This window comes from Ambystoma mexicanum, chromosome 6q (genome assembly GCF_040938575.1).
Source record: "Ambystoma mexicanum isolate Mex_15411 chromosome 6q, UKY_AmexF1_1, whole genome shotgun sequence".
NCBI classification, from domain to species: Eukaryota; Metazoa; Chordata; class Amphibia; order Caudata; family Ambystomatidae; genus Ambystoma; species Ambystoma mexicanum.
The window spans coordinates 728,603,143-728,630,760 of NC_090937.1; the positions used below are offsets into that span (position 1 = coordinate 728,603,143).

Consider the following 27,618-nt stretch of genomic DNA (forward strand, 5'->3'; position numbering starts at 1 on the left):
CGGATGTGCTCAATCAAAGGTCTCTGTGTGATGTACCCAGCCAAGAAGTGGTAGAAACAAAAGCAATCAAGTGAAACTTATGGATGAAGTGAATCAAAGCGGTCCTGCAATGGTTTAAGAAAAAACCATCACCCACTCGAAAGTGTGCCATCGTGACCCGTGCTGAAAACATGGGCAAGGGAAGCCAACTGCTCAACTATCCCGACATATTGTTTCTTGGACAGCTTTCTTTTGCATACATCGTTTTCCCATACCTTTTGTATTTAGAAGTAAGGAATGGCAGTAGGTTTATTAGTAGAGGCCCTTTTATTTTGACAGAAACTCCACTAGGTCTGGGTTGTTATTATTTGATGGTCGCAGGTTGCTCCCATCCTTAGATTTAGGGTTAGATAGGCATTCAATCAACGCATTGAAGTTCAATAAACTCCCTTCAACTGTGATCACTTGTGTCTGTCACTCACTGTTTGATACCATGCCTTCCTTACAGTGGAGAGACTGAAAGGACTCCCGAGTGGGGAGTGAGGAATGAAGAAACTAGAGTGGGGGAAGAGACCAACAGGGCTTTTGCATGGGGGAGGGAGAATGAGGCACATCCCAGTGAGGAGAGAGATGGAAGAAACGCCAGAGTGAAAAGAACAAATTGCTTACCCCATGTAATGCTCTTTCCTACTGGATGTGCCTCTGCAGTCTTCGGAAAACGTTTTTAACAGCAGAGGGTGCCATGCAGCATCAATTCGATGTCCCTGGACGGAATCCATTCCGGCAATCTAATGTGCCTCAGCTCTAGTTTATCAATCTTTCTGCACAGCCGACTTGAGGATTACGAAAACCTGCATGGGTGTTGAGAGATAGGTGTATTACAAAATGCACACACATTCAGAGGGGTAGGCTGGGAGGACCATCCAGTAGAAAGAACATTACCCGGGGTAAGTCATTTGTTCTTCTAATGGATATACTCCAATGGATCCCTCATATTTGATGGACTCCCACCGCAGTTTCATAGAAGGAGGTAGGACTAGTGGATTTTTCTTACTGGTTTATATTGTGCAAAACAGCTTTCCCAAACATTGTGTCCTGACCAGACAAGGTGTCCAAACAGTAACGAGCAAGTTCACGGCTAAGTTCCGCTTTACCGCTCGTGAGGACTTTGTGGCTGTTGCTTCTCTGCACTTTTGCATTTGGACTGGACTGCCTCTCGCCTAGCCAGTGTTTCCTCTCGCATTGAAGCGGATTGCATTACTGGTTACACCAGCCTCGGTGATTGACACCTCCTGCTAGCCCTGCCCAGGAAAAGGCGTGTTTTTCACTCCCTCACCTCCTACTAAAGACAGCCTTACGCGCACAGCGCGCGCACGAGCAAGTTCACGGCTAAGTTCCGCTTTACCGCTCGTGAGGACTTTGTGGCTGTTGCTTCTCTGCACTTTTGCATTTGGACTGGACTGCCTCTCGCCTAGCCAGGCGATTGCTTTGGCTAGAGGATTTGGACCATTAAGCCCACTAGAGGGAGTTTTCAGCTTCTCAGCATTTTAGCAATCCCTTGACATATGTTTGTTTGTTTTGTTTCACAGTGTTTCCTCTCGCATTGAAGCGGATTGCATTACTGGTTACACCAGCCTCGGTGATTGACACCTCCTGCTAGCCCTGCCCAGGAAAAGGCGTGTTTTTCACTCCCTCACCTCCTACTAAAGACAGCCTTACGTGCACAGGGCGCGCGCAAGTTCACGGCTAAGTTCCGCTTTACCGCTTCACCGCATTACTGCGGTCGCGGCCTGGCTCCCGAGCGCTGGTGTTACCCTACCCAGTCCTTATCTAGTTCTCCCAGGTCAGTTTAAGTGTTGTCTTACAACTAATGTCCTTTGTGCCGTACTCGCTGAAATCAAATATGCCAGATCTTGCTTTACATCCCAAGCCTAGCTGTTCTAGCACTGGGCTAATCCAGACGAAATTTCCAGCATTTATTCTATCTCCGAGAACCCCAGTCGGCTCCACTTCTGCCACATCCACCATGGGCCCGTCGGTTGGTCCCCCCCAGACTATCCCTTCCTTGTCACAAGGGTCTGCGGGGTCCCACATTCCGACTATGGGTCAGCAAACTGTCCCATGTGTGGCGCCCCCCTGCTCACCCATTGTTCTGACGAGTTCTGCTCGTACTCGGGGCATTTCCGACAAAACGATTCTTGCCTCATTGAAAGTACGGAACGTGAAGAGGAAATTTAGTACTCATTCTAATCAAACCCTCTCGCCTATCACTCCAGGTTCTCCTATAATCCTAGATAGCACTAGTATTTCACTATATGCTAGCCACCATGAAACTTTGCAGTCTGTACAATCCCATTGTGATGTGGCCCAATCCAGCCACTCTCCTCAAGATACCTACACTACACCGATAGACTCTGCAATTGCTTCCTTTGCTCTTCCTACGCCTCGTGCAGTCGTGCCTGCCAGTAATACGCTTGCTACAGGCTCCAACATTGGTGTTGAATTAGCTTTGCAGGCCATTAACACCTCCATTCTTGGAATGCATACAATGTTTGATATTATGAATACAAAAATCACAACCCAAGGCATACATCTGGAGTAACTCCTACACTGGAGTCGTCGCCATGATCAGTTGAACCCCTCTCCACCTTTACCATCAGAAAGGCCATTGGAGAGCTGTGAGGCCTCAATTATTACCTGTGGTAGCTTCACTACTCTAGACAGGCAGACAGGAACAGGTGTGCCCAGCGCGATTTGTGTTTCACATGTGAAAAGTGCGAATGCTCCATCTTCCTTGCCACATTTTCACAATGTTATTTGTGCTCTTGACGCTTCTTCTAGCTTTGTGACACCTATCCCTGTGCCTCTTACTCAGCCTGCCACAAATAACATTGTCTCGGTGCCTGTCCCTGAGGTGCCTCTCCAGTTTGCTGCCACTGCTCCTCTTGACACAGTGCCCACCTCTGAGAGTTCCTCTTCAGCAAATCCCATTGTGGCAGTAACGCCGGCAGCCTCTAGCGGCAAGGTTAGGTCCACAACGATCTCAAAAAATTCACATGCCGTATTGAAAAAAACGAAGAAACAGATGCCTCGTCGAGGCAACAAAAACACTCTGAATGCCTTCTTTAAAGCTATTGGTGGGTCTTTGGAAGCAGGGCCGAAAGTTCTTCCCCAGAGTCTCCGCCTCACAAAACCCCTAGCTACCTCTGCCCCTGTACTGTTGCAAGCGAGTATTCCATCGTCTGTACACACAAAGGAGACGGCATCTGCCGTGCCTGTTGACACTCCGGCACTGATAGCTCCCCACCCCCCTTTGGACGATTTGGTTGAGTCACTTGAGACGTTAGAGCAAGATGCTGATCGAGTTGTAATCGATATGCCACCCAAAAAAATTGTCTCTTTTGCCCCAAGTGTTAGACGGCCCGCTGCTATGTCATCTGCTTTAAATCAGGACCCATTGAATGAGTTGAAACAAGCCGTTGACAAATTTCTGGAGGAAAGGTTCTCCGCTGTACCCATGTCACAACTCACGTCTGCTATGACAGATCCCCCTCAACCTATTTCTAAACCCTCTGATATGTCCAATTATTCTAGTCTTGAGCAGTACAATCTTGAGTCTCAAGTGTCTGGGTTCAAAGACTTGCACTCTCAACACACGCACCAGCTCAGACTGCCTAAGCCTCACCAGTCTGAAACAAGGCGTCTTCTTCCTCAATCCTCTCAAGTCCCTTCCACTCTCTCGCCTTGCACATTTATTTTAAAATGTCGAGATGGTTCGTACCCTGCTTATAACTTGAATAGAAGGAGTGTTTTAAACATCTTTAGCGACATTGATGAACTAAGGGATATTACTACCTTTGATATAGCACAAGTCGAATTTATCTCTGCCTCCTCCAATTCTGTCATCAGACTATGGATCCCATCGACCATTGTTGCCAATACTATTTGGCGAGCGAGAATGACTCTGTTTGAAATGGGATTTCTATTGGCACATGAGCCGAATGTCACCACGCCCCAATCTAGGGTCCACATTCCAAATCCACGCATTTATGAAAGACAACAAATTGATAGAAGTGACATTAATACAGTGCATGATTCTCGGCTCTTCACTCAGAATTAACCATTATTGTGCCAGAATTTCAATCTTCTGAATCTTGCATGTTGGAATACCAGGGGGCATAATCATTTACACGTTTCTATCAAATCCATGCCTGTAATCTATCACATTCTCACCTTACAAGAGACTTGGCTTTTAGTCCCCCCGGTGTGGGATGGGTATGAAATTACTCTGCTACCGGCCATTCGAACTAAAGGCAGACCCACTTCAGGCTTGCTGGTTGCCGTTCTCCAAAAGGCTGGTCTTCATGTACACGCATGGGCTTCCTTTGGGGCTTACCTACAACTAGTCAAAATTGATCTGAATACTGCCTCGCTCGCATTGTTGAATGTGTATAGAAATCCTGCTGCTTGTTCTGATGATGATTTTTATTGTGGTCTTATTTCATTGTTGGATATCATCAATATGGCGAACATCACCAATTTTACCATCAAACTGGGGGATCTTAACATGAATTGTATTGCTAACAACCCATACTCAAAAGATAGCTCCCGGTGGATCCAACTCATGAATGAACGTAATTTTATTATGATCAATGGGGCCCTCAAAGGTGATTCACCTCCTCAATCGACCTGGTATCGCAATAACAGTGCAAGTACAATTGATTACATTTTCGTGGATTCACCATTGTTTAAATTCTGTCAGGACCTCTCAATCACTGCCTATCCTGGCAGTGATCATAAGCTACTCTTCCTGACCATTTTATGGCAAACTTTTGCTCCCAAATCTTCTTCAGTCAGTTTTGGATTTGCCATCAACTCGGCCAGATCCAGACTGAAATGGACAGATCACCGACTCAATGAATTTGAGATATTAATTCAAAAGAATTTGCATACATTGGGTGTACAATACACTGATATACTTGCACCGTTTGCGCATACCATTTCTACTCCCACGCAACTCCAAACTAAACACCCCCATATCTATGATCAGTTGGTTAAAGAACGAAAGACTGAGTTTAGGCGTCTAAAGCGCCAGATACAAAACTCCTCTTCTCGCGATCGTTGGCAAGCGCTCATAAATCTGAAAACACAATACAAAAACTGGCTCAAGGGACATAAATCAATGATGTTTCAACATGACAGTGAAATAATGTTAAAATCCCTTGCCAATAAAAACTCGGCCCAAATGTGGCATCTTCTACACAATCATGCATATAATAGAGATGCTGAAGCACAACTAAATGCAGTAAATGAATCACAATGGATTTTGTATTTCACAAATTTGTATGCTGACGCCAATTTTGATCCAGACTCCTTTCGCTCTGTTAGAGCACTTTATTGGAACCTGGCTTTTTCAATTGAGGACATTGTATCAATCATCAAAAAAGCTAGTCCTTCTCGAGCTGTTGGCCCAGATGGCATTTCCAACGCCATGTTGAAATTAAATCCTGACATATGGGCTCGTATACTTTATTGCATCTTTCAAGATATATTGCATTCATGCACCATACCCCTATCCTGGAAATCCTCTATTATCATCCCGATTTTCAAAAAAGGTGAAAGGTGTTCCCCTCAGAACTACCGTCCAATTGCACTTTTAGACTCACCGAGTAAAATTTTCACTAAACTTGTACTGATTGAATTTAATAAGTGGACGCTTCAGAATTCATATAGAGACCCGTTCCAGACTGGTTTTATTGCGGGTATGGGTACCCAGGTTAACCTCTTTGCACTGAACTCTATTAAAGCACAGTGCCAAGAGTCGAAACAGTCTTTATTTCTGGCGTTCATTGATTTACATTCTGCATTCGACTCCATTTCTCGCTCTCTTCTTTTCACAAAACTAAAACGTGACCACTGTCCGCAAACATTGTTTGAAATCCTTTTGGCTCTCCACTCTGATACTTGTATTCATGTTCGACTAAGCCTCGATGGAGCCTTGTCTTCCTCTATCCCCACGGCTCGTGGGCTCAAACAGGGCTGTCTTCTGGCGTCATCCATTTTTAATTATTTTATTCATGACATAGCTCTCGCATTTCAAAATCTTGGTTCAGACTCTCCAAAAATTAATAATCATCATGTTCAAAGTTTAATGTATGCTGACGATATGGTATTGTTGTCAAAAACTCAAATTGGCTTGCAGAAATTGTTGACAGCTTTTGACTCCTATATTATTCAGAATGATTTAAAAATTAATACCAATAAATCTCAGATAATGTTGTATCAACCGACCAAAAGAAACAAATCATTTATGTGGAACATTAATCAGGTACATCTGCTGATTGTCCCTCAATACACCTATTTAGGTATGATATTTGAACTGCGGGGGTCCTTTAATGCACATTTAGATGGAGTTTTGAAAAAGGTGACAACGGCCTCGTCACAAGCTAGTTTGATCATGTCCAGATATGGCAAATTTTCTATTATTCCGGCTCTTGCTTACTGGAACCAGAAAGCAGTGCCATCAATATTGTATGGTCTTGAAACTCTTACATGCCAGTCTAAACTCGTCTTTCATAAATGGGAAAGCCAATTTTGGAAAAAGATATTACGATTACCAGCTTGTATCCCCATCTCGTGGATCAGATATGAGTTGGGCCTAATTTCACTTGAAACCTTATACATTTGGCGTCTGTGTGCGCTCTTCAGAAAATGTCTCTTCGCATCTAGAGATCGTACCTTGCTATCAGAACTTGCATTTCATATGTTTCACACTACACAAAAATTCTTTGTCTCGTGGGTGACTACTGCATACTCTGCATTAAGTAGTGCAGATGTTTCTCTTGATACATTAATTAATAATCCTGATAAGGCAAAGCGACAGCTGTATGAATTTGACTGGATTAAGACAAATAAATTGTGCCTAACTTATTGTGATGGCAATGCTCTCCGCTTTCCTCCAAAAAAGATGAAAACACTTCCTCTCTATCTAGTCAAAGCCCCAGCAGTCAATATCCGCTCTGCAATCATGCGTCTACGTTTTAACCTTTGGCCCACCAAAGCCATTCTTTACAGACGCAAGATAATATCAGATTGTGATAATTTTTGCCGCTTTTGCAGGAACAGTTGCCAACCTGAGACTTTGGAGCATCTGATTATTGAGTGTCCTGCTCTTACTTCTCATAGACTTAAGTTTTTGGGACGTCATTGCCGGCATCTGGGTTTTTTAGAATATGAGGCATGTTGGCTCATAATTTTGAATTCTGCGTACTTGCCTATTCAAATTGCAGTTGTTAAATTTATTGAAAGTCTGTCCTTGACAAGTTCAGATGTTTGATTAACAAACACAATTGCATTATTATTTGGTCACACTTATTGAGATCTAGTTGCTGGCCTCTTGATTTCGTGTATAAATAATTGTGGTATGAAACAATGAATGGATTGCCAGAGATAATTCGTCATCATGTTCATTTTGTTTTATGCGTTTTATGTGCTCATTCAGTCTGACAGTTCACTCCTAATAATACGACTAGATGTGGTGTTCTGTTTCACACTATTCAACTGTTTTAACATTTTTCATTAATCATGTTTTCTTTTTACCTTTTGTATAATATTTATCTCTGTTTTGCAATTCTATTGAAAGGTTGATTTGTTTCAACCAATTCAATAAAAAAAAAAAAAAAAAAATGTTTTGAAAAGTTGTGTATCGAAGTTCAAGTTGCAGCATTACAAATATCCTGCACTGGTGCACCTCTTTCCAGAGCCAAAGTAGATGCCACAATGTGCACTTGGATTTTCAGGAACATCTTTCCGAGTCACAGAGTAAAATTCTGAAATACAAAGTGTGACAAAGTTTGTTCAGTGACGGCCTGTCCTAGTCTGTGTCCAGTATAACCAATAAAGATTTGTTCATCTTGCCTGACATTTGCCAACCTGGAAATATAGAAACTTACATCCCTTTTTTGGGTCAAGCCTATGCAACCTCTCTTCCTCGTTGGAAGGATGAGGGGGTGTATAAAATGCTAGAAAGGTATTTTTTGTCTCGGATGGAATTCAGACACCACCTTGGGAATGAAGCAGGGACGAACCCTCAAAACCACCTTGTAGCTGGCAAATATAGTGAAAGCAGGTTTACAAGAGAGCATATAGCTCACTCAACCCTCGAGCAGAACTGATGGCTACAAAAAAGATTGTCTTGAAGGTTAATAACCTGAACTGAGAGGTTCAAATGAAGCTCCCATCAGAAATGCTAGTACCAAGTTAAGATCCCAAGCCGGGACTATGAAAGGGACCAGTGGGGAAATATTTGTCAGTCCCCTGAGGAACGAAATTACAATGGGTAATAATTTAAAATAAGTGCTTTGTTTTGGCCTACGTTTAAAGATAGATAACGCAGTAAGGAAACCCTTGGCAGTAGCTACCTGATGCCCCTGTTGTGCAAAGTGTAGTAAAAAAGAAAAAAGGACTGCAGATGTATTGCAAGTGAAAGGATCAATATCTTTAGCTCTACACCAGCTGCAAAAGTTGTTCTAATGGCTGCGGTATACTGCTTTTGTTGCTGGTCTTCTGACCGAAAGCGACACCTCCATCACATCTTCCGGAAGACCCAATCGTTGGACCTTAACCTCTCAGAAACCGGCATGAAGGTTCAGAGTTCTGATTTCTGGATGTAGAAGACGGCCTCCCTCTTGCAAGAGTAGATCCACTCTCTGGGGAAGACAGAATGGAGGGCAGATTGACATGTCTAGAAGGTCTGTGTACCACATCCTCCTGGCCCAATCCGGAGGAATCTGGAACATGGACTTCCTGAACTTCCTCAATGTCCTGAGGACTTGAGGAATGACAGGGACTAGTGGAAACGCATACTGGAGTGGAAATTCCCAGTCCACTCCGAATGCGTCCCCCAGAGATCCTCTGAAGAAATTCCCTGGAGCAGAAATGGTTGCATTTCCTGTTGATACTGGATGCAAACCGATCCACTTGAGAGGTTCCTCAAAGGGCAGCGATCTCTAGAAGGACTTCCTAAGCTAACTCCCACTCGTGGGAGAGCGTACTCTGCCTACTCAGAATGTCTGCCATCGTATGCTCTTCTCCAGGTAGTTGAACAGCCAATAGAGAGATCCTGTTCTCCTCGGAGGCCCATCACAGGAGACCCTGTGCGACCATGCTCAGGACCTGAAGGTGATCTGTCATACTGCCTGATAAACGTGACCATTTGGATCTTAGGACCCACTAGAGGGACCTCATCGCTAGGCGGGCACTTGGCACCAGGAAAATGCAAGATGCCATGTGGCACAGCAACTTCAAAAAAAAATCAAAAGTCCATAGATGTTGGCCGTTTTGAAACCTCGTCACCATCTGCAAGATATTTTAAGCTCCCAACTCGGGTGGCGAAGCCTTCCCTGAGGAAGAGTCCTGGCCTGCTTCAATGAATTACAGCTTTTGGGATAGTGTCATCTAGGACTTCCTGAAGTTGCGGGAGAAGCCCAGTTTGTGGAGAGAGAGGGGTAGGTGCTGTTGAGACAATCCAGATCCTATTTGGGAGAACAGGCTCAGATCAGCCAATCATCTAGGTAGGGAAAGATATGAATCCCTCCCCTCAGATTCATTGCCACCACCGCCATCAACTTGATGAAAACTCTCGGGCAGAGGTCAGCCTGAAAGGCAGTACTCGAGATTGATAGCGAGAACTGCCAATGGCGAACCTCAGGCACTTCCATGAGCCTATACATCCCAAGCACAGAAAGTAAGCATCTTGAAGATTGAGTGACGTCATCCAATCCACGAGCTAAAGGGCCTGGAGAATCTGAGAAAGAGTGACCCACCTTGAATCTGTCCTTCCTGAGGAACTTGTTCAAGCGTCTCAGGTCCAAGATGGGTCGCAGACCTCCATCCTTCTTGGGAACCAGAAAATAGGTACCCTTTACACTGCACCTTTTTTCAACAGGGGAAGAATATCCTGCAGAAGGAGTGGGCCTGGTTCCCAAAGAGATTGCTTGCTCGGGGGACAATCTGGGGGCTGAGAGATTGGCATGGTATCAAGAGAGGACACAGACAACAGATGTAACAGTTTTGAAAACTTTTATTAAAATGTCAGGATGGATGTAACACCTAACTTGCCCTATAACTATGGTGGGGATTGCCCTACCTGAAGAAACTAAGGAAAGTCTAGGTCTGGAAGTCCAAATCAAGTCTGTCTGTGTCAAAACCTATGCTTGCCCTCACGTCTAATACCTACATTTAGTGCAAGGATATTCTAACTCAAAATAGTGTCCAACATCTAGGGCCTCATCACAACCTCGGCGGTAACGCCGGCGGTATTAGCGCTGGGGCTATTAGCGCGACCGCCATAGCCCCCGGCGCTAATAGCCCGGGATCACGAGTTGGGCGGACTTGGAAGTCCCCATTCCCCATTGAGCCCATTCGGGAATGACCCATTCCCCATTGGGCTCAATGGGGAAATTTCGCGCTCATACCGCCGGCGGATTTCCCGCCGGCGGTATGAGCGCGAATTCTCAGCGGATTTCACACCAGCTCAGAGCTGGGTTGAAATCCGCCGAGGCCCTGATTCGGCAGACCCTTAAATCCGGCGGTAATAGCGCTACCGCCGGATTTAAGGGTTACCGCCGAGGTCGTGATGAGGCCCATAGTCTGGAGAAATCTCTAGCTTTGTTTCCCAAGTTCGGGAAACAAGACCAAAGCCCACTGTTCAAGAAACTCAGTCTTTCCGTTCCTAAGCTTCAGGCATTGATTTACAACTCAACGTTCCAAAGGAGCTCATGTTCCCTTTCCGAAGCCTCAATAACTGGTTCACAAAACAATGTTCCAAAGCAGCTCAGGGTTCCCTTCCCAAGCTTTACTCAAAAATTGACAAAACAATATTCCAAAGGAGCTCGGGGTTCCTTCCACAAGCTTTAAACACTATTTCACAAGGTTCAACAACTCTTCTCCAGTTCTCAACAGAACTTTGGGTTCCCCCTCCCAAAGTTCAAAGTCTCGTGTCACAATATTAAGACAGCCTCTGGGTTTTCCTTCCCAGAGTTCAAAGTATCTTGTCACACTATTCAAACACAGGTTTCTTGTTCTGATTAATTACTTTAATTGTTGGTTGGAGCCCTCTTGTCTAGGCGCAGTTGATAGACAGCATGCTCCATCCATTACAGGTCGTGCAACCATAAACTCTTAGCTTCCCAAGCTCCCCTCATCATGTTTCACTGCAGTTTCTCAGACACTCCGTTCTCTGTACTTCTTAATTCCTTTTCTTGTTTTGTAACAATAGCCTTTCTTTTTCTCCACTTTACATTGCTTTTTCTTATTTTGCACACACTTCATTTGCTCCCATTTTCTGCTGCACAATATTCTTCCTTGATACTTGCAAGGTGTTGCCCATTGTTCAAAATTCTTCAAACACGTGTCTTTCCTTACACGTGGTCACTCTGCTACAATGTTTCACACACCAACTTTCCTGCGCTTCTTCGCATCATTCAGTTCATTGTTAAATTCTACACTCTTTTGTCCTCTTGTCAAGGCTTCTCGCCTTTGTTCAGAGATTTTTGACAAAGTGCCGACTGCACGGGACAACTCCACTACACTGTATCCAGTTACTTGCATTCACTAGCGCACCGGGTTTCTCAACCAACTGAAACTCACTGACGTTCTGTGAGTTCTTGCTGCTTCTTTGCTTCCACTGTTTCTGCCCCTAGGAATCCTTGGGTTGTTTCTCTGCCTAGGGGAAACAAGCACTTTGAAGCTGCTATAAATGGGGCGCCTGCTGACACTGCCTCCTTTCACTACAGCGGTCAGCTCTCCAGAGATTCAATTCTCCCACCACGCTCCTGCAGAAGACCTCGCTCTGCTTCGCTACATAACCTTGGCGTTTCCGGTTTCTTCTGCTCCATGACAGCTCAGCTTGGCTTGGCTTCCTTTCTGCTCCTCTCTCCACGCCTTCTGTTTGCTCTTGGAGCTTTCTCCTTTTATAATGCTGCCAGTCAATAATAGGTTGCAGGTGCGAGGTATCAGACTCAATTACATGACTTTGCCTGAAACTATTAATGGGACGTTTGGTTTGACTCATAGTATTCCTCCATAGCCCTCCTCCTCGTCTCAGTACTATACTGGTGTTTCGGCAGGGGGTTATGCATTACTCTTTGAAGCTTCTTCCTCGTCCCAGTACTTGGAGCATTTTCAGAGGGTAGGACAGAATAGGAATGGTAATATCCTACAAGGGATGAGAGAGGGTAAAGTAAGTCACTATCAGGAAAGGGAGGATACCATGTCTCGCCCTCTGGCACACACTACCCAATCCCCAAGGACCATCTGCCCATCTGATCCTCCCTTGCTAGTCCACCCCTACAGTTGGGATCCAAAAGCGATGGCCCTTCCTGAACAGAAGATCGCTGGGGTTTAGATGCGAGAGTACCTGCAGGTTTCTCACAGGGCTTTTTCAGTACCCTTGGGCCACTGTCTGAAGTACCCAAGCTTCTGAAGTAATTAATAATAATACTTTATTGTCACACAGTTTATAAAAAACACTTTACACAATAAATTACACATTGGATAAACAATACAAATCAGTAATCTAAAACCAATAATCTACAACAATCCAATTAATTTCGATTTTGTTTACATACATACTTCCTTAACAGCAGACTACCAGATGCTTTACTGAATTCTCTCATCCTCTCATTGCTTTAATACTTCAGAAACAATAGGTCTAAGAATAAGGGAAATACATAACCATATCCGGAATAGCGCTAGATGAGTAGCAACAGTATACAGATTCAGGCAATGGGTCCAGAATTCTGATGTTTTCATTGATTCTAGATTATGTACTAAATTGCCACATACCATTACATACAGCGCCCCTAACTTGGAGCAGCTCATAAATCCATGTCTCATCCTTTCCGCATTAGACTGATATTATAAGTTCTTAATCTCATCATATAGACTTTGATAGCTAAATTGCCAAGTCCACCTTGCCTCTTCCTCCTTAGCTGTCTTCCAGTCTCTACACCCCAAAGCTTCCTTGTACATTTTACCACTAATAAAGGTCTTCCACACTTGTTCGGATATGGGATTAACATGACAATCTTTACTGCCCCTTGCCGTAGTGAGAATCCACCAAGTAGCGCGAGTATTCATTTTACACAGAACCCCCATGAATATATTGCAAATATATATTTCACTTTTCCAAATTGTGACTTTTCACCAGTTTTCGGTACAGATTTTTACACTTCTTTATATCTCCCCAGTGCTTTCTTCTGAGACCTTCCCATGATTTTTTTTATTTTATTTTATTGAGTTTTACAGCATAAAATAAACAATTTACACCGTATGAATATAACACATCAAAGGGGGGGTCCTCCCTTTCACCCCCCCTTCAACTTCCTAACATAACTCTAAGGTATTCTATGTCAACTTTTGTTTCCCCCCCACCACTGCCCCTGGAACAACAACTTCTTACATTTGTAAGTACGCATCTTCGTGCACGTCCTCGATCATAGCATGCATGGCTTGTATATATACATTTTCAGAAACAGTGGCGATTCATTGATCATCTTCAGAAGATATGGCGATTTCCTCTATTGGCCTGTGGGTGAGTACTCTTTATAGTAAGGGCCTGACCAAGTTCTCGAAGTGACTGATACTATGTCAGACCTTGTTACATTCCTCCTCAGTTGATCTCCTTGGCACAGTGACAACGTATTTATTCACAAAATCATTCCACATATCCTCATATTGTGCAGCTTTTCCATGGAGGGACGCTGTGATTCTCTCCATTATGCAAATGCTTGTGGCAATGTTGACCCATTCCCGCTTGCTCAAAGGGAATCCCACTTTCCACCAAATTACCAGGCATGCCCTTGCCGCAAGTAGGAGCGGGGCCGGTACCCCCATTAGCCTTCGTATTTCTCCATCGCATTCTTCCAAACTGAATAATACCAAGAGGGTGTTACTTCTCGGGGGATCCCATCCAACTGCCTAATCCAGCCCAGTACCTCACCCCAGTATATTTTCACCTTAGGGCACTCCCACCACATATGCCAGTAATTGGCCCTTTTCCCGCATTGACACCAGCACATGGGGCTGGCAGATTGGAACATTTTGGATAGCTTATCAGGGTCATATTGCCATCTGTGGAGGAGTTTGATGGCATGGAGTTTGTATTGAGCCGCTATCGACGCTTGCGCAGCCCCCCCCTACAGATCATTGCCCATGTGTCAGGGTCCAGTTCCATGTTTAAGTCACGTTCCCACCTTTCTCTCAACTGGGCAGCAGACCCGTTTCCACTCTCTACCAAAGCTTTATACATAGCGGCAATCAAATGTTTGGTTTCCATTGCTGTGTGAAGCAGTTTCTCAAAGGGGGTGAGGTCTCTTTGTATCGTTTCCTTCCATTCCTTTCTCATAAGTGGCACCTTTAGTTGCAGGAAGGAATAAACTGATAATGGGTATATTCCTAACGACTCCTCAAGTTCTGTAATTGACAGAAAGCGTCCTCCTCTCCAGAGCTGTCCCACCCTTTCAAGGCCTGCCTCGAACCATGTCTGGAACCGGTTGAGGTTGGATATCTCTTCGCGGATTCCTGGGGTCCATATGTGGCTCAATGGTGATCGCCACGTGGTTATTCCTCTCAAGTCTGCTCCCTCCCTCCAGATTTCCCAGTGTGCCCCATATTGGATGATTTTGGAGCCTTCTGAGCAGTTTGTTTCTCGGGACCCATAACCACTCTGCGACAGTAGCAGGTGCCAGATTCTGATTGTCGAGGTGCACCCATTGCAAGTCAGTCCGCCCTCTTATATGGGGAACCATGACTCTTAGTTGGGCGGCTTGGTAATATTTTTTGCGGTTGGGGAGCCCCACACCTCCCTTTTCTTTAGGCAGGACCAGAGTATCATATGAAATTCTCGCCTTCTTCCCCTGCCACAGGATTTTCAAAATGGCCTCTTTGGTCTCCTTGACGAATATCTCTGGGAGACGCACCGAGAGCATTTGGAAGGGGTACAAAAATCTCGGGAGGCACACCATCTTGATTGCATTAACCCTTCTGACCCATGAGATAGTAAGGTTCTGCCATTTCTTTAAATCTGCGTGAAGACTAGGGTAATTAGCTTCATGTAGTGCTTCCAAGTTTTGCATTAAGTTGACCCCCAAATACCAAAAGGTGGCGCCAATCTGTTGGTGGTTTGGGGGGTAGGGTCTTATAACAGCAAAACTATGGATTTAGATCTGTTGATCTTGAATCCTGAATACTTTCCATATTCTTCTATTAGTTGGCTAGCCCTTGGTATTGACGACATGGGGTTCTTTATATGCAAGAGAATATCGTCCGCATACAGCGCAATCTTATATTCCTTCCCCCTCACCTGCAGGCTTCCCATCTTTTTTTAAATAACAGATTTCCCTTTGGAGATTCTACTTCAGGGCTTGAATCACAGAGTTGTATTTACAATTCACGGCATTCCCCTTGATGCCCCTCAGCTTACCCTGACTAATTCCTACTCAATATGCCATAGCGTTCAACCAATCCTCTATTTCGGTTGCTGTAAATTTAGACAAATTCAAGCTTGTGGCTGGAAAAGAGGCAGTTTGAATAGCTGCACAAGCTTTTTGGATATTTCCAGCTGACCAAATAATTTGGTTCTTAGTGTAATTTGTGCCTGCCTCGCCGATCCCCTGGGTTTTCCGCCCTACACAGCAATTAATGTATAAACTAAGCAGTGCGTGAACTTGCTTGCATGCTTGTTCAGTTTGTTCCGTGCTGTGGCGCCACTTAAGCTGCCTTCACTGGTCAACTATGCCTGGATCCCCTCTTCTCTCACCTTTTGCCCAAACTGGTGATTCCTATATGGTAGGTAGCTTGTGCACCCCCCAACCGCAGCTCACGGCTTGACCTCTCTAGCAAGTCTGCCCAGTTGGGCTTTCAACTGTCTGGTCGCCTTCCTCCTCTTCCTTTTTTACTTGCCCAGAGCGAAGCTCAGAGCTCCCCGTTTTAAACATAACTAGGGTGGCCTCCCAAAATCTGTCCACCAAGCCAGATTCTAAAAATCCATTCTAACAAGTGTATTTTGTTCTTTTATCCTTGTTAATACTTTAACATTGTTAATGTTTTCCAATTACTCTATATGCCATTTAAGTTCACAAAGACCTAATGTAACGTTTCCATTATAGATTGGTGAAAGGTACATTTGTATACAGATTTGAAAAACTTTAATAGATTTTATTTTTAAAGTACTAATGTAGAAGTAAGAATGCATGGCTACTGCAAATGCAATAACAGTGATAATACCAGCACAGTGTCACAAAAAAGCAAATTGAACATTTTTGGTGGGAAAAATGCACCTGCTTCAATGCAGGAAATTGCCATTTACACTATTGTGAAACCGTATAGATGCAAAAAAGGAGCCTTCTCTAAAAATTAACCTTGTTGGGGTGGTCGGCAGAGGAAGGTTTGGGCATCACCGCTCCAAAAATAAGCTTAAATAAGGATGCTTGCACAAGAGTGGCTGATAGTAGGACCGTGATCCAGATGAGATAGAACCACCATTCATCAATTCTGTTTGCTAAACCGGTTTGAGATGTGTTCGATTTGTAGACAACCAAAATGGCTCCTCATGCTGCTCATGATTCATGTCCAGAATAACCTCTATGAAGAAGATTACATGCAAGGATGCAATGGGAAACATTTGAATAGGCAACTTGCAGAGATTAATACTTAAAATGTATTTCCCTGCAAATATAGTAGAGCGTAGATAGTTTTCTTTCAACTGCATTCTCATTTCTTAAAACCTTTTCCCTCTACTTTTGTCCCTCCATTAACGCGTTATTCACACAAGTCCAAAATTCCCAAAACACAAGAATCTCCATCTAAAAGACATTTCATGACTTTCCTTTTAACAATGTTTTAAACAAAGTTGTCTCTCACTCGTAGCCGTTTAAAATAAGCACTTACAGTTACAATATTTGTAATGAGATTTGAAAGCCCTAACTCACCTTTGGTTGTAAAAGCAAATGTCTCCATGCGTGAATTAAACTTTCAACAATTCCTTCTCCAAATAACCCTGCATCAACGGTTTCCGTCACAACCAGCGAAACTCTGCAAAGTCAGATGCAACGTCTTAGATTAAATGGACCAGAGGCATGTTCTACTAAATGTTTTCTTTTCTCTAAGCAGAATATTAAGCTATTTGGAGACTGGAAAATTGATATACAATTTAAAGAAAAAGGAACAATTAAACAGTTGCACGCAGTGTGAAGTAGCACACCTCTATCTGTATAGTTCAGTGTTTTTTCTAGCTCAGAAACATTTAGCTAGGCAGTTAGAAAGTACCCTGAACTCTCTGGCTTCTTCTCATCACATGGTTGCTGTGATTCAAAGTCACATAGTTAGTTTATCCTTTTGTGTTGCCATCACATCCGGTTTTGCTTGTTACCTGTCCAACAGGCAGCCACCAAACAGGGTTAATTTTCCGGCAAGAACAGCGACTATGGTTATGCGGAAAACATCTTTTCTACCAATAAACAGCCATTCACAGGAACACAAAAACAAAAGAAAATTTCTAAAACCAATTGGACCCGTTTCCTCACACAAAGGAAGCGCTAGAATCTGGCTCCAACGTGTGGTAGATGAACAGCGCTCAAGTTAGCAGTCCAGAGCTGAAGAGAGGCCTTCTATCAAGTGCAAATGTCATCTAGTACACAATAGAGCCTGATAGTAAGGGATATGATGCTGACAGAACTTCTGCAGGAGGAGTAAAGGGAACCCTTGCCTGGGGCTTCCTGTGACAGTGTGTCCATGCCTAGTTGCACAGTGGCCAGGGTGTACACATACCAAAGGGAAGCCTAGACTGCAGCCTTTTACAGGTTGTGAGAGCTGGTATGCTGATTGGCTAGATGGCTGGAACCAGTGAAAAATAAAAAGGGAAGCATGAAATGCAGCTTTCTACAAAGGCATTCCAGCTCTGGGGAGCGGGATGTACCAGGCGTTATTGGCCTGCACCTACTTTATTATGAAGCTGAGAGCACATAACGTTGGTAGTCGACGAAAACACCTGCTACTGCCTTTTCCCAACATGGTTGAAATACCATTATAAACTGGTTAAATCACAAACAGGTTAAAAGCAGGTTCAAAACAAATGGAAAGGATAGAGAAGCTGCTCAAAACCTTGTAGTGGGCGTTGTCCTGGTGGAATGCTGGTTAAGAAGGACACTGAGCATTGAAGTGCAACATTGGAAAGAGAAACAGCAGTGGTCACTAATGCCCTCTGCTAACCCATTGTTTGCAATGGCCACCCCAACATTCAAACCTCCAAGGTGGGGGTCACGTCCAGCAGGAAATGGCATATTGCTGCAGGCTAGAGCGAAAAACCTTTCTGCCCTTATAAATCCAAAGTGGATAGGTCTCCCACTATGAAACGCAAGGGCAAAAGCCCTTGGAGGAAGCAGGACGCATCACCCTGCCTAAGAAGTATACATAAAGCCTCTTCCCCCGGAGGAACACATTGCAGGATCTTGTGGTCATTGTGGGTGAGAAAAACGTTTTGTATGCCAAAGTGGTGCTGCCATATCAATTGCCACACATTCCAACAAATCAATGTCCCCAACTAGGTTAAAGATCTGCTGTTCAAGGCATGGATCCCTTGGGTTTGCAACATGCAGACAGGTAGCCTGTGAACAATTCTTTTTATTTTTTTTATTTGTTTACAGTGCGGTCATCTTCCGTAGTGGATCTGGTGGTCTGTCTTCCTTTTAGTCTACGCCGACTGGACTGAGTCATTGTCCTTGGTCTGGCAGAACATGGTTACTGTTAAAGCTATCCATTGAATTAGGTCTGGGTCATGTGCATGCTTCTGCTCACTCAGCGCCTTCTCCCATACTCCTGTTTCGGCCGTCGACCATTTCCTCAAGTCTTCCCACCACTTGTTCACACTTGGAGCTGTTATAGCCTTCCATGTCATAGCATTGCTGCACTTCTCTAGTATACATATAAGATCTTTCATCTTCCCCATTGCTTTCTGCTTCGAACCCCTTTGAAACTGTCCTAATATGCATCCCTTTGGTGGCTGTATATCTAATACAATTCCCACCCGCCGCCATCTTTGTAGCTATGCTTTGCCAAAATCCCTGTATTGCTGCACATTCGAAAAACATGTGTGTCATGCTAAACAAGGGGGGTATCCTACCACTGGATAGATTCCTGACAATACATTATTAATAGTATGTCTAATTTAATGTACGTAAAAAGTCACAATATTGCTTCAAAAAGTAAGCTAGACTTCCCCTAACGTGATTTCTAGTGGGAGGACTCAATCCATGCATTTCATTACAAGCACCAGATTTACTCATATTTCAGGTTTATTAAATTTGCTGATCTTACTGTCCGTTTGGTAGACAGGCATATTTGCTAATCTCAAATCATGACAAACAACATAGTACAAACACAGGTAAAGTGTCAAACAGAACACACATTATTCCAATAGCATGTGTGTTATTACGAATAAACACATATTGCATCATATTTGTTATTCATATATTAATTCAAACAGAAATTCAATTATAAAAGAAATAGCACTCGAATGTTTCCTATGTACTTTGAGTGAATCAGTGCATTGGTCCTACATGCAGTAACAAAGAAACAGCTACAGATAGGTAGGTGACCACTAGATGGGTTAGTCCCAATAACTGTTTGCTAGCTAGGAGGACCAAACCGTAGGTCTACGCCTGGGGGTAAACAACCCCACGAAAAGTGATGGACTAAAAAGCTTGCTGGTAGCTGTGTCTACTGGCGTTTCGGCTCCTAGTTAAGCCTTCTTCTGGGCCTCTGGGATAGTCTCTCTGCAGTCAATCGAGGGAGAAAGCTTGGGGTAAGCAGGCTTGCACAGCTTGAAGGGGATGGTTTCCCTGGCTTGCGTGGTATTAGATGTGGGGTCCTTATGTTGTAGATGCGCAGTGTAGTCATGGTAGCGCTAATATGTATGTTTGGGTCTAGCAGGTGCTCGTAGATGCTTGCTAGTAGTTTGTGAATCGGAGCGCCATTATTCGTGGAGCCAGTGTTGATGACACTGTTGCTGTATTGATTTCTGTTTGTGGCTTAAAGGTTCACGTATCCACTTGTCTAGAAGTACACTCGTGTGAGGAGTGATTTTTCGTTCTGTCCCGCGGGTTGCTGCGTCTGCCGTCGGGAAGAGCTGTATGAATTCCTCCTATTCAGTGTTTAGCTGACCTATGGTTTGGGCCTCGTAACATACATACAGAATGAAACAAACACGAGTATGTTTCATTCTGCAAGTACGTCTCTTCCTATTTAGTTGCTTGAATGGTCTCCGCAACCATTCATATTCCAGTTTCTCTATCTCGCAGCGAGTTGTAGAGTGGAATTTATCTTTTAATCAATCAAGTTGGTCTTCAGGAATCTGTAGTCTGTTAATTCCAGTCTAGAACAGGTATTGGCGCTTTAGTCGCTAAATATAAATTGTCAGTCCATTCAATTATGATTTTGTGATGGTCACCATTTGTGGATGGACTAGTTGTTATTTTTGTGATCGCATCTTTAATTCCATCGGTGGTATAGATGTAGTCCAAATATGCACTAGATGTGCTCCTCGTCCAGGTTGGTTTCGGTGGCCTATCATCGATCTGTGTTCCGTTTATTAATGTCATATTTCTTATAGCCAGCTCTTTAATCCAAACTTGGGATCGCATTGGTAATTTTTCTACGTTGATTTTCATTCCCTTCTGATCAAACAGATGGATATTTAGATCTCCACACATAATAAATTCCATGTGTTTATCTTTTGCACGTGCAGCATCCATGGATGTTAAGGCAGTGTCGATTAAGGTGTCTTCATTAATCTCGACTGAGTTCCAATAGAGGTTCAGGACCCCAAGTTTCTTTCCATTTTGTTTATCTATTTCTCCGTATTTTTCTTGGTAATTCTTGGTTTTATATGCAATGATAGTGAGTTGAGTCCTGGGATTAGGATTTGTTGTTTCAATTAATTCCAGATTGCCATCTGTTTTGATCAACGTTAACAAGCCTGATGATGGGCGTCCTTTTACTCGGTTTATCGCCGGGTTCATACATGTCAAATATCCATCGCAGATTGGCTGATTTTATATCCATGTTTCTTGTAAGCATATAATCTGGTGTTCCAGTAGGTCCTTGTTTTCTCTTTCAAACGGATGTGCGGACACCCTAGAATTCCAAGAACATAGACCACGTTTTGAGTTCTTTTTTGAAGTTAGTGGTTATTGGTGTTGTTTTTTTTGTGTTCTTGTTGGAGTTCTCTGTGCCTCTATTTGTCGACGTATTGGTCGGTTGGATGATGTCGTTCTTTTTTCTTTTTTTAGCGGGGTCTTTCCCGTTGTGCGTGATTGGCTCGAAAGGTTTTCCAGCGAATCCATCTCTATTTTGGGAGATTGATGATGTCTTCGCTGCGGAGAATTGTTCTTGGGACCTTGGTTTTGAGAATCAAATTTGTGAACCCCAAGGGTAGTATCCACATCGAGTCGTGTACAACGGAATCCTAATTTATTTAAAAGTCGTGCTTTAGCCATCAACTTTTCTAAGTTTTGCAGAGTTCTAAATTGGATCCATACCTTGTCTGTCATTTTCTCATGGATGAATTCTAACAACTTAATATCTTCTGATGCAATAGATTTCAGTTGTGGGACACCTGGATTAGTCACAGACTGTTTGTTCTGTTTAATATAAGTCCATCCTTCTTTTGTTCTAGTCCCTCCAACTTTGAGGTGTGATGAACCATTATGTCAGGGGTCAATAAATATAGGTAATTTCAACTGCTTTTCCTCATTTTCTGATGAGTATTTTTTGAGTGTTCATCGTGATGTTTCTTATCCTTATCCCACTGATTATCTTCTTAGATTATCTCCGATTGGCTGCTTGTTTCACCCTCTGAGATGTCTAATTCATTATCGGAGATATCCTCACAGGATAGGTCAACTGCTTCATTGTAAACAAGTTTGACCTTTTTCATATACATCTAGAATAAGTAGAGAGGCCTCTTCTTCATTAAGTGTCTCTTTACTTGAGGATTGTATCTCATCTTCTATGTGAGTGAGTGAGCGAGTGGTTCATCAATATTTCATGTTGCACTTTTTCCTCAGTCATTAGTGATTGGATATGATCTTTGGAAGGTCTATCTTGGTCCTTTGATGCCAATTGTTCTTTTATTTGTGTCGCTATTTTTCCCCAGTTCTGTTGAGGTTGAGTCCCCGTCATACCAGGTGGTGTTACGTTTCTCAGAAAGACTCTCGAACTTCTTTTCAATGTTTTTGTTTTCTTTGATGCTGTGGGACATCTTTTCGCATGATTACTCACGCTCTTCGGATGGATGTTATTCTGGTAATTCTTCAGCCGATCAAAGATAGGTAAGGTATAGCATATGCATTTAATTTTCCTTCTTCCTGTGCGGTTTCCTGAGCTCTTGGCTTTGGATCAATTTCCCCTGGTGCCTGGTGTAGTTGTGTTATATAATCTTGTTGTTTGGGGAGTAATTCTCTGTCTTTATCTAGTGTCAAACTTATCTTCTCAGTTATAAGTTTGTCATCTAAGATTTGTTCATGATTCCCTTAAATAAGGTGTAGCATTTTGGCTCTCTTTTCCTATTTATTGAGATGTTGTGGGGGAAGCCTTTGCTTTTGCTATATATCTCTATCTTGGTCATTCCTGGGTTGTTTGTTCGAGAGCATCTCTAACATTGCTCTTGTCATAAGTGCTTTGTCTGAACGATCATTCCTGGCAATCTCGAACAGTCTGGATTGCCACTGATTTGATATTTCAGCTTCTGTATCTAATCTGGTTTGAATTTTGGTTGCAAGGATTCTAGATATATTTGTTTTGTGTGAATTATGGCCAATAACGTTGCCTGATCTTTCATTGTGTCTCCAATTATTTCATAGAGTTTAAGAAATGGCACAAGAGCATGACTCGATGCTGCCATCAGCATATTTTGTAGTTCGATCATTGTGGTGGGGATGACTTCCTGAGGGTCTTGACGGAGCTGGGCGCATTGGCACTTGGTTCTCGTAATATTTTATCAGTCTCTTTCTCTAAGGTTGGTGTCATTCCGCACATCAAGAAAGTCTATTTCTTCTTTTATTAGTCTCTCGTTCTGCCCTATCTGCTGCCTATCTAGCGTTGTTCGTGTTGCAGGGTTAAGTATGCAATTTATAGGTGTAGAAGTCATAGCAGATTCCAGCCGAAATTGTTTCTTGTCGCTGATGGCATCCCAAAAACCTCTCTCCATATCTCCATAATATCCAACGATAGGCGCGCCATGCGCCTATTGTGGATGGTAAGTGGTAACACAGAGGCAAAGGTTGTTTTATTAATTTGCTCAAAGTTGTGTTTCCATAAATGTTTCGCCTGGATGGCTCTGTTTTTTTGAGTCATTATTGGCGTTGTGTTACTCTCCATGACATGGCTTCATATCTCTATCCAAGATCTTCCTCTCCTCATTATCACTGTGGTATACCAGCTCCTGTTTCAAACTCGCTATTTGTGGTGCCTACCACAGCTTGCCTATCGCCAGACCCTTCTTCCTTACTCTGTTGAGTAAGTGTCCAGTCGGCGGCTTTCTCCTTAATCATTTCTTCCCACTTGTGTCAATGCTGAGCTCTCTCATCATTGATGATCTGTGCAGCCACCTTGCAGGCTCCTTGCAGTTGACTTGTTGGACGTCAGAGATCAGCTGGGCTGGCTTTTGCCTAGCTGTTTTTTTTCATGATTTTCCATTAATCCTCCATCCTCCTCTGCTAGGATCAGAGACTGCTTGCGCGACGATTCGCTTATGGACTGTGCAAGATCAGTCGCCCGAAGGACTGGTTGTTGTTCACGAGTCAAGACAAGCTTCGCTTGCCTCAGTTTGCAATGTGATAGAAGTGGCTCAAAGGGGGGGGGGACAGGAATAAGGGGGGGTTAATTGCAGGAAAGGTCTTTGCTTGGTGTCTCGTGCAAGGATCGGTGGAAGTCACCATCTTCAAACCGGTGCGGCCGCTTACTGCAAACTGCAGAGACCACTAATCCAGATCAAAGGGATCTTGTCCCAAAAGTCTCTGGACAGAAAAGAACACTTGCTCCTAGCATTGCTTCTTTACACACAATGAGAAGTTTCCCAGATCAAAGGGAACCAGTCCCAACAGTCTCCAGGGGACTCTCTGAATAAAGATGGTTAGAATGTTTGTCTCTGCAGTTTATAAAGTCATGCTTATCCAGCTCATCGATTTCATGTTGTTTTCATGCAGTTTTCAATGCGGCAAAGCAACAACCATGTACAGCCACGTGGGCAGTCACATCAGGATGCAGAGAAAAAAGGAACCACCCATGCTTATCACTTGGTGTTAGAGCGGGACCTGTCCTTTTGCCTGTGCACCGATTTCTAACAGGTATAAGCAGTATAAACAGTTGTGGACCTCTGCAGTCAGTTTAGAATAAGGAGGGGCCACTAGAGCCAGTTGTCAGCCGCTAGCCTGGCGTTGTGCCTTTCCCGTGCCTCAGGCTTGCTAAAAATGAAGGAGTGGCGGCGTGTGCTAGTAGGTGGAAACAAAGGAGTAAATCAAACTCACCAACATATACCACACAGCCCTCAGCCTGACGACTCTAGACTGTGCCACTTAGCGTCCCACTTCTCGATCGGCTTCACATGTGGGGCAGTCTTTAGCACAGATGGAGGAGGAGCCTGTTCCACATTGTAGAAAGCAAAGACACACTCAGGTAAAGCAGAAAACAGCACATATCTCGTAGCTGACTGTAGACTGTGCCACTCAGCGTCCCACTTCGCCTAGTTCCAATACACATCCTGGGTGCCAGGATGTCTGGTGAGCTGGGAATGACTGGGACCACCGTGGTCCGCAATTGGTCCACATCTGGGATGGCTGTATGGGTCCTCTTCGTTTTGGCGCAAAGGAGATTCTGGATAAGAGAAGGCATCTTACACCCATTCCAGGTCGATCTTCTGAGTTCACACCGAACTTAGTAAAGAAGCCAAGTATCCTCAAACCAAGAAGCAGAGCCAAGGAACCGCTGGTGACCAGCAAGAAGGTTTGGCACCCTGAGCCTGCTGTCGTCCCGTTGGACCCCCTGTTTCTGATCAAACCTTGAAGGTCTGCAAAGGTGCTTTGACCCATTGGAATAGTGGGACTATTCCCAGCAACTCCAACTTAACCTGTAAGCGAGCCTTCTCAGGAGTGTTCCTGGACCGCCTATTGAAATGACCAGCTCGTACGGGACCTTTGTCCTGGAACCGCCGCTTTCTCAGGTTGAAACTTGAGCATTTGGAGACTGTAAGCTCTGGGAATAAGGCACTCTCCCACCAAGTTTTGTACACCTAGCATTCCTAGGTCTGGAATTAGGAGAGTATGCCTGAACCCCAGCATACGCGGTCACTGTGTCGCCCAGCTGTGGTGACGAACTTCGTGGGTGCCTTGCTGCTGTGTCCCCCTGTGCCCTCAGACTCGCTGCAGCGGAATTGGCCTGATCACTTCATCAGGAGCAGAGAAATTGCCACTGTCTCGCCACAGAATCATTCCTGGAATGCAGCCCCTTTAAGCTGCAGAGCCGCACAACTGAAGGATTTGAACCTGCGACCGAAGTGGACTTGACTGCCGAAGTTTGGTCTGGAGTGCGCAGAAGGTCGGTGAGTACTTGCAACCCTTACCGGGGGCCCCTGGCACATCCATCAATTTTTACACACGAGTGTCCCCTGAGGGCTACTCTTCTTTATCAAAGTAGCCTGTGCTACTGAGCTACTCCCAACTCTTGGATCCTGTTCTGCCCTCTTGGGGAAATCCTCCTTGAATAGTGGGAACTTATTCTTTACTTCCTCACCCACCTTCCTGAATCGCTACAGCCCCCTCAAGAGACCCCGTTTTGACTTAACCGCACAATTGTGTGCACCAACACTGAAAGTACTTTTGAGCACACGGCTCCACTCATCTTCAGGACTGGATTGGCTCTCAGTGTTTGAATTCTGAAGGACTACCTAAACGATATTTGCACTGTATGTTCCCTTTCTTTACAGGTTGTGGAACCATACTGTGTACTATTCCTTTAGGCCATTGGTGACTTTATATATGTTTAATAGTTAGTGTGGTGTTGATTTAGTTATTACTGCTGATATTTGCTTTGTGTATGATTTAAAAGGCCTTTAATAAATGTATATGTATTTTTTATATATACACCTGACAGAGTAATTTGTAGTGTCCTTTACTGTGTGTGCTCATTGTGGGCTTTTGAGCACCCTCCCACTCACCTCCTGAGACCTAGACTTGACCGCCGCCAATGCTACCTTGATTGGTCTGGTTTGTCCAGAAGGTTACCCTGTTCCAAGAAACTAGGCTGGCCTTCTGAACCTCTGCCCACCAGGTCAGAGTTCAGAAATCCATCTTAACAGACTTCTCTGATGCACAATGGGTTAATATTTGTAGACTCACGAAACAAGTATCCTTAAACTCCAGATACAGACAGAGAACACATTACACACCTGCATGTCTTACGAAGCTATATCCCGCTGCAACACGAAATTGTCCTAAATGCAGGGACACGAGTGCCCACTTGTTGCATATGCTGTGGAGCTGCCCTGCATTGACCAGATACTGGAAGGAAGTGTGTCGCACATTCGACAAGAAAACAGGGCGTCCAAAGGCCTTGATGGCATCTGACTGTATATTGGGTTATGTCGGGAAGATGAACATGTCAACGCGTACATTTATCAACCTGGGGCTTAAACTATCCAAGAGGGCCATTCTCACACAATGGATATGAAAGGACCCACCACTACTGTCAGACTGGTTGTACAATGTTGTTTGGGCAAGCGACACAAAAGAACCATACATCTTGCTGCAGGTATCAGGGAGTCGCCCAAGAGATATTAAGGGTGATTTCCGTCAATATTTGACACTAATGAACAGGGTGAGGGTGAGTGTTGTATCATGCATGGACTGCTTGTACCTTATGCAAATGTAACACATGTTCCGTCACCTGTGAGTGATGTAAATGGATAAGGCCATCAATTTAAAAAGCTCTTGGTTATCTCTGCAGAGGTAAGAGATCACGAGTGTTCAAATCCTGTGCTAAGAAAGATTAACTAAGGTCTGGACTCTAGGATAATCCCCTTCTCTAGTTATTTTCTAAAAATAATTTCAAATGTTTTTCTATCAATATATTGTGCAAAAGATTAAACATATGAACAGTCGACAAGAACAATCCCTACATGAAAGGGATGGAGTTTATACGTGAATAACCAACACTTGCTCATTAACTCATTCCACACTAATTCTGTGTGCCCCGCTATCCAACGGATATGTAGTGTGCTTCTGTTTACAATTCTAATTTCAATACAAGAGTGAAAATCTTTGACAATTTTCTTTTTTTTATGTATGTGTAAAGGTTTTACTGTAGGACATTGCGCCCAGAAGGCATTCAGTGTGCTGAACAACCACGGATGCCATTATGAATGCTACCTAAATACTTTTTATATACGTGTAAACGTTTATTTGTGCAAGGTTTGGTATGTACAGGCACACAATAAATAAAATTAAAAATAAAGTGTGAACATTAGTACGTATTCTTTATTCAAATCCAATCAAAGCAATGCTGATGTATCAATTATTGCTCATGACC

The 27,618-nt window shown here is 43.7% G+C and overlaps 1 protein-coding gene across 2 annotated transcripts in view; it reads right to left on the bottom strand.

The window, feature by feature from the left end:
- PRMT9 (protein arginine methyltransferase 9) overlaps positions 1-27,618 on the bottom strand; it is a 1,177,496-nt gene that overhangs the window by 761,662 nt on the left and 388,216 nt on the right. For both annotated transcript variants that reach the window (XM_069631249.1, XM_069631248.1), the window contains exon 5: positions 16,971-17,073. In XM_069631249.1, the coding sequence (XP_069487350.1) occupies positions 16,971-17,073 (103 nt within the window). The remainder of the gene's footprint in view (positions 1-16,970; positions 17,074-27,618) is intronic.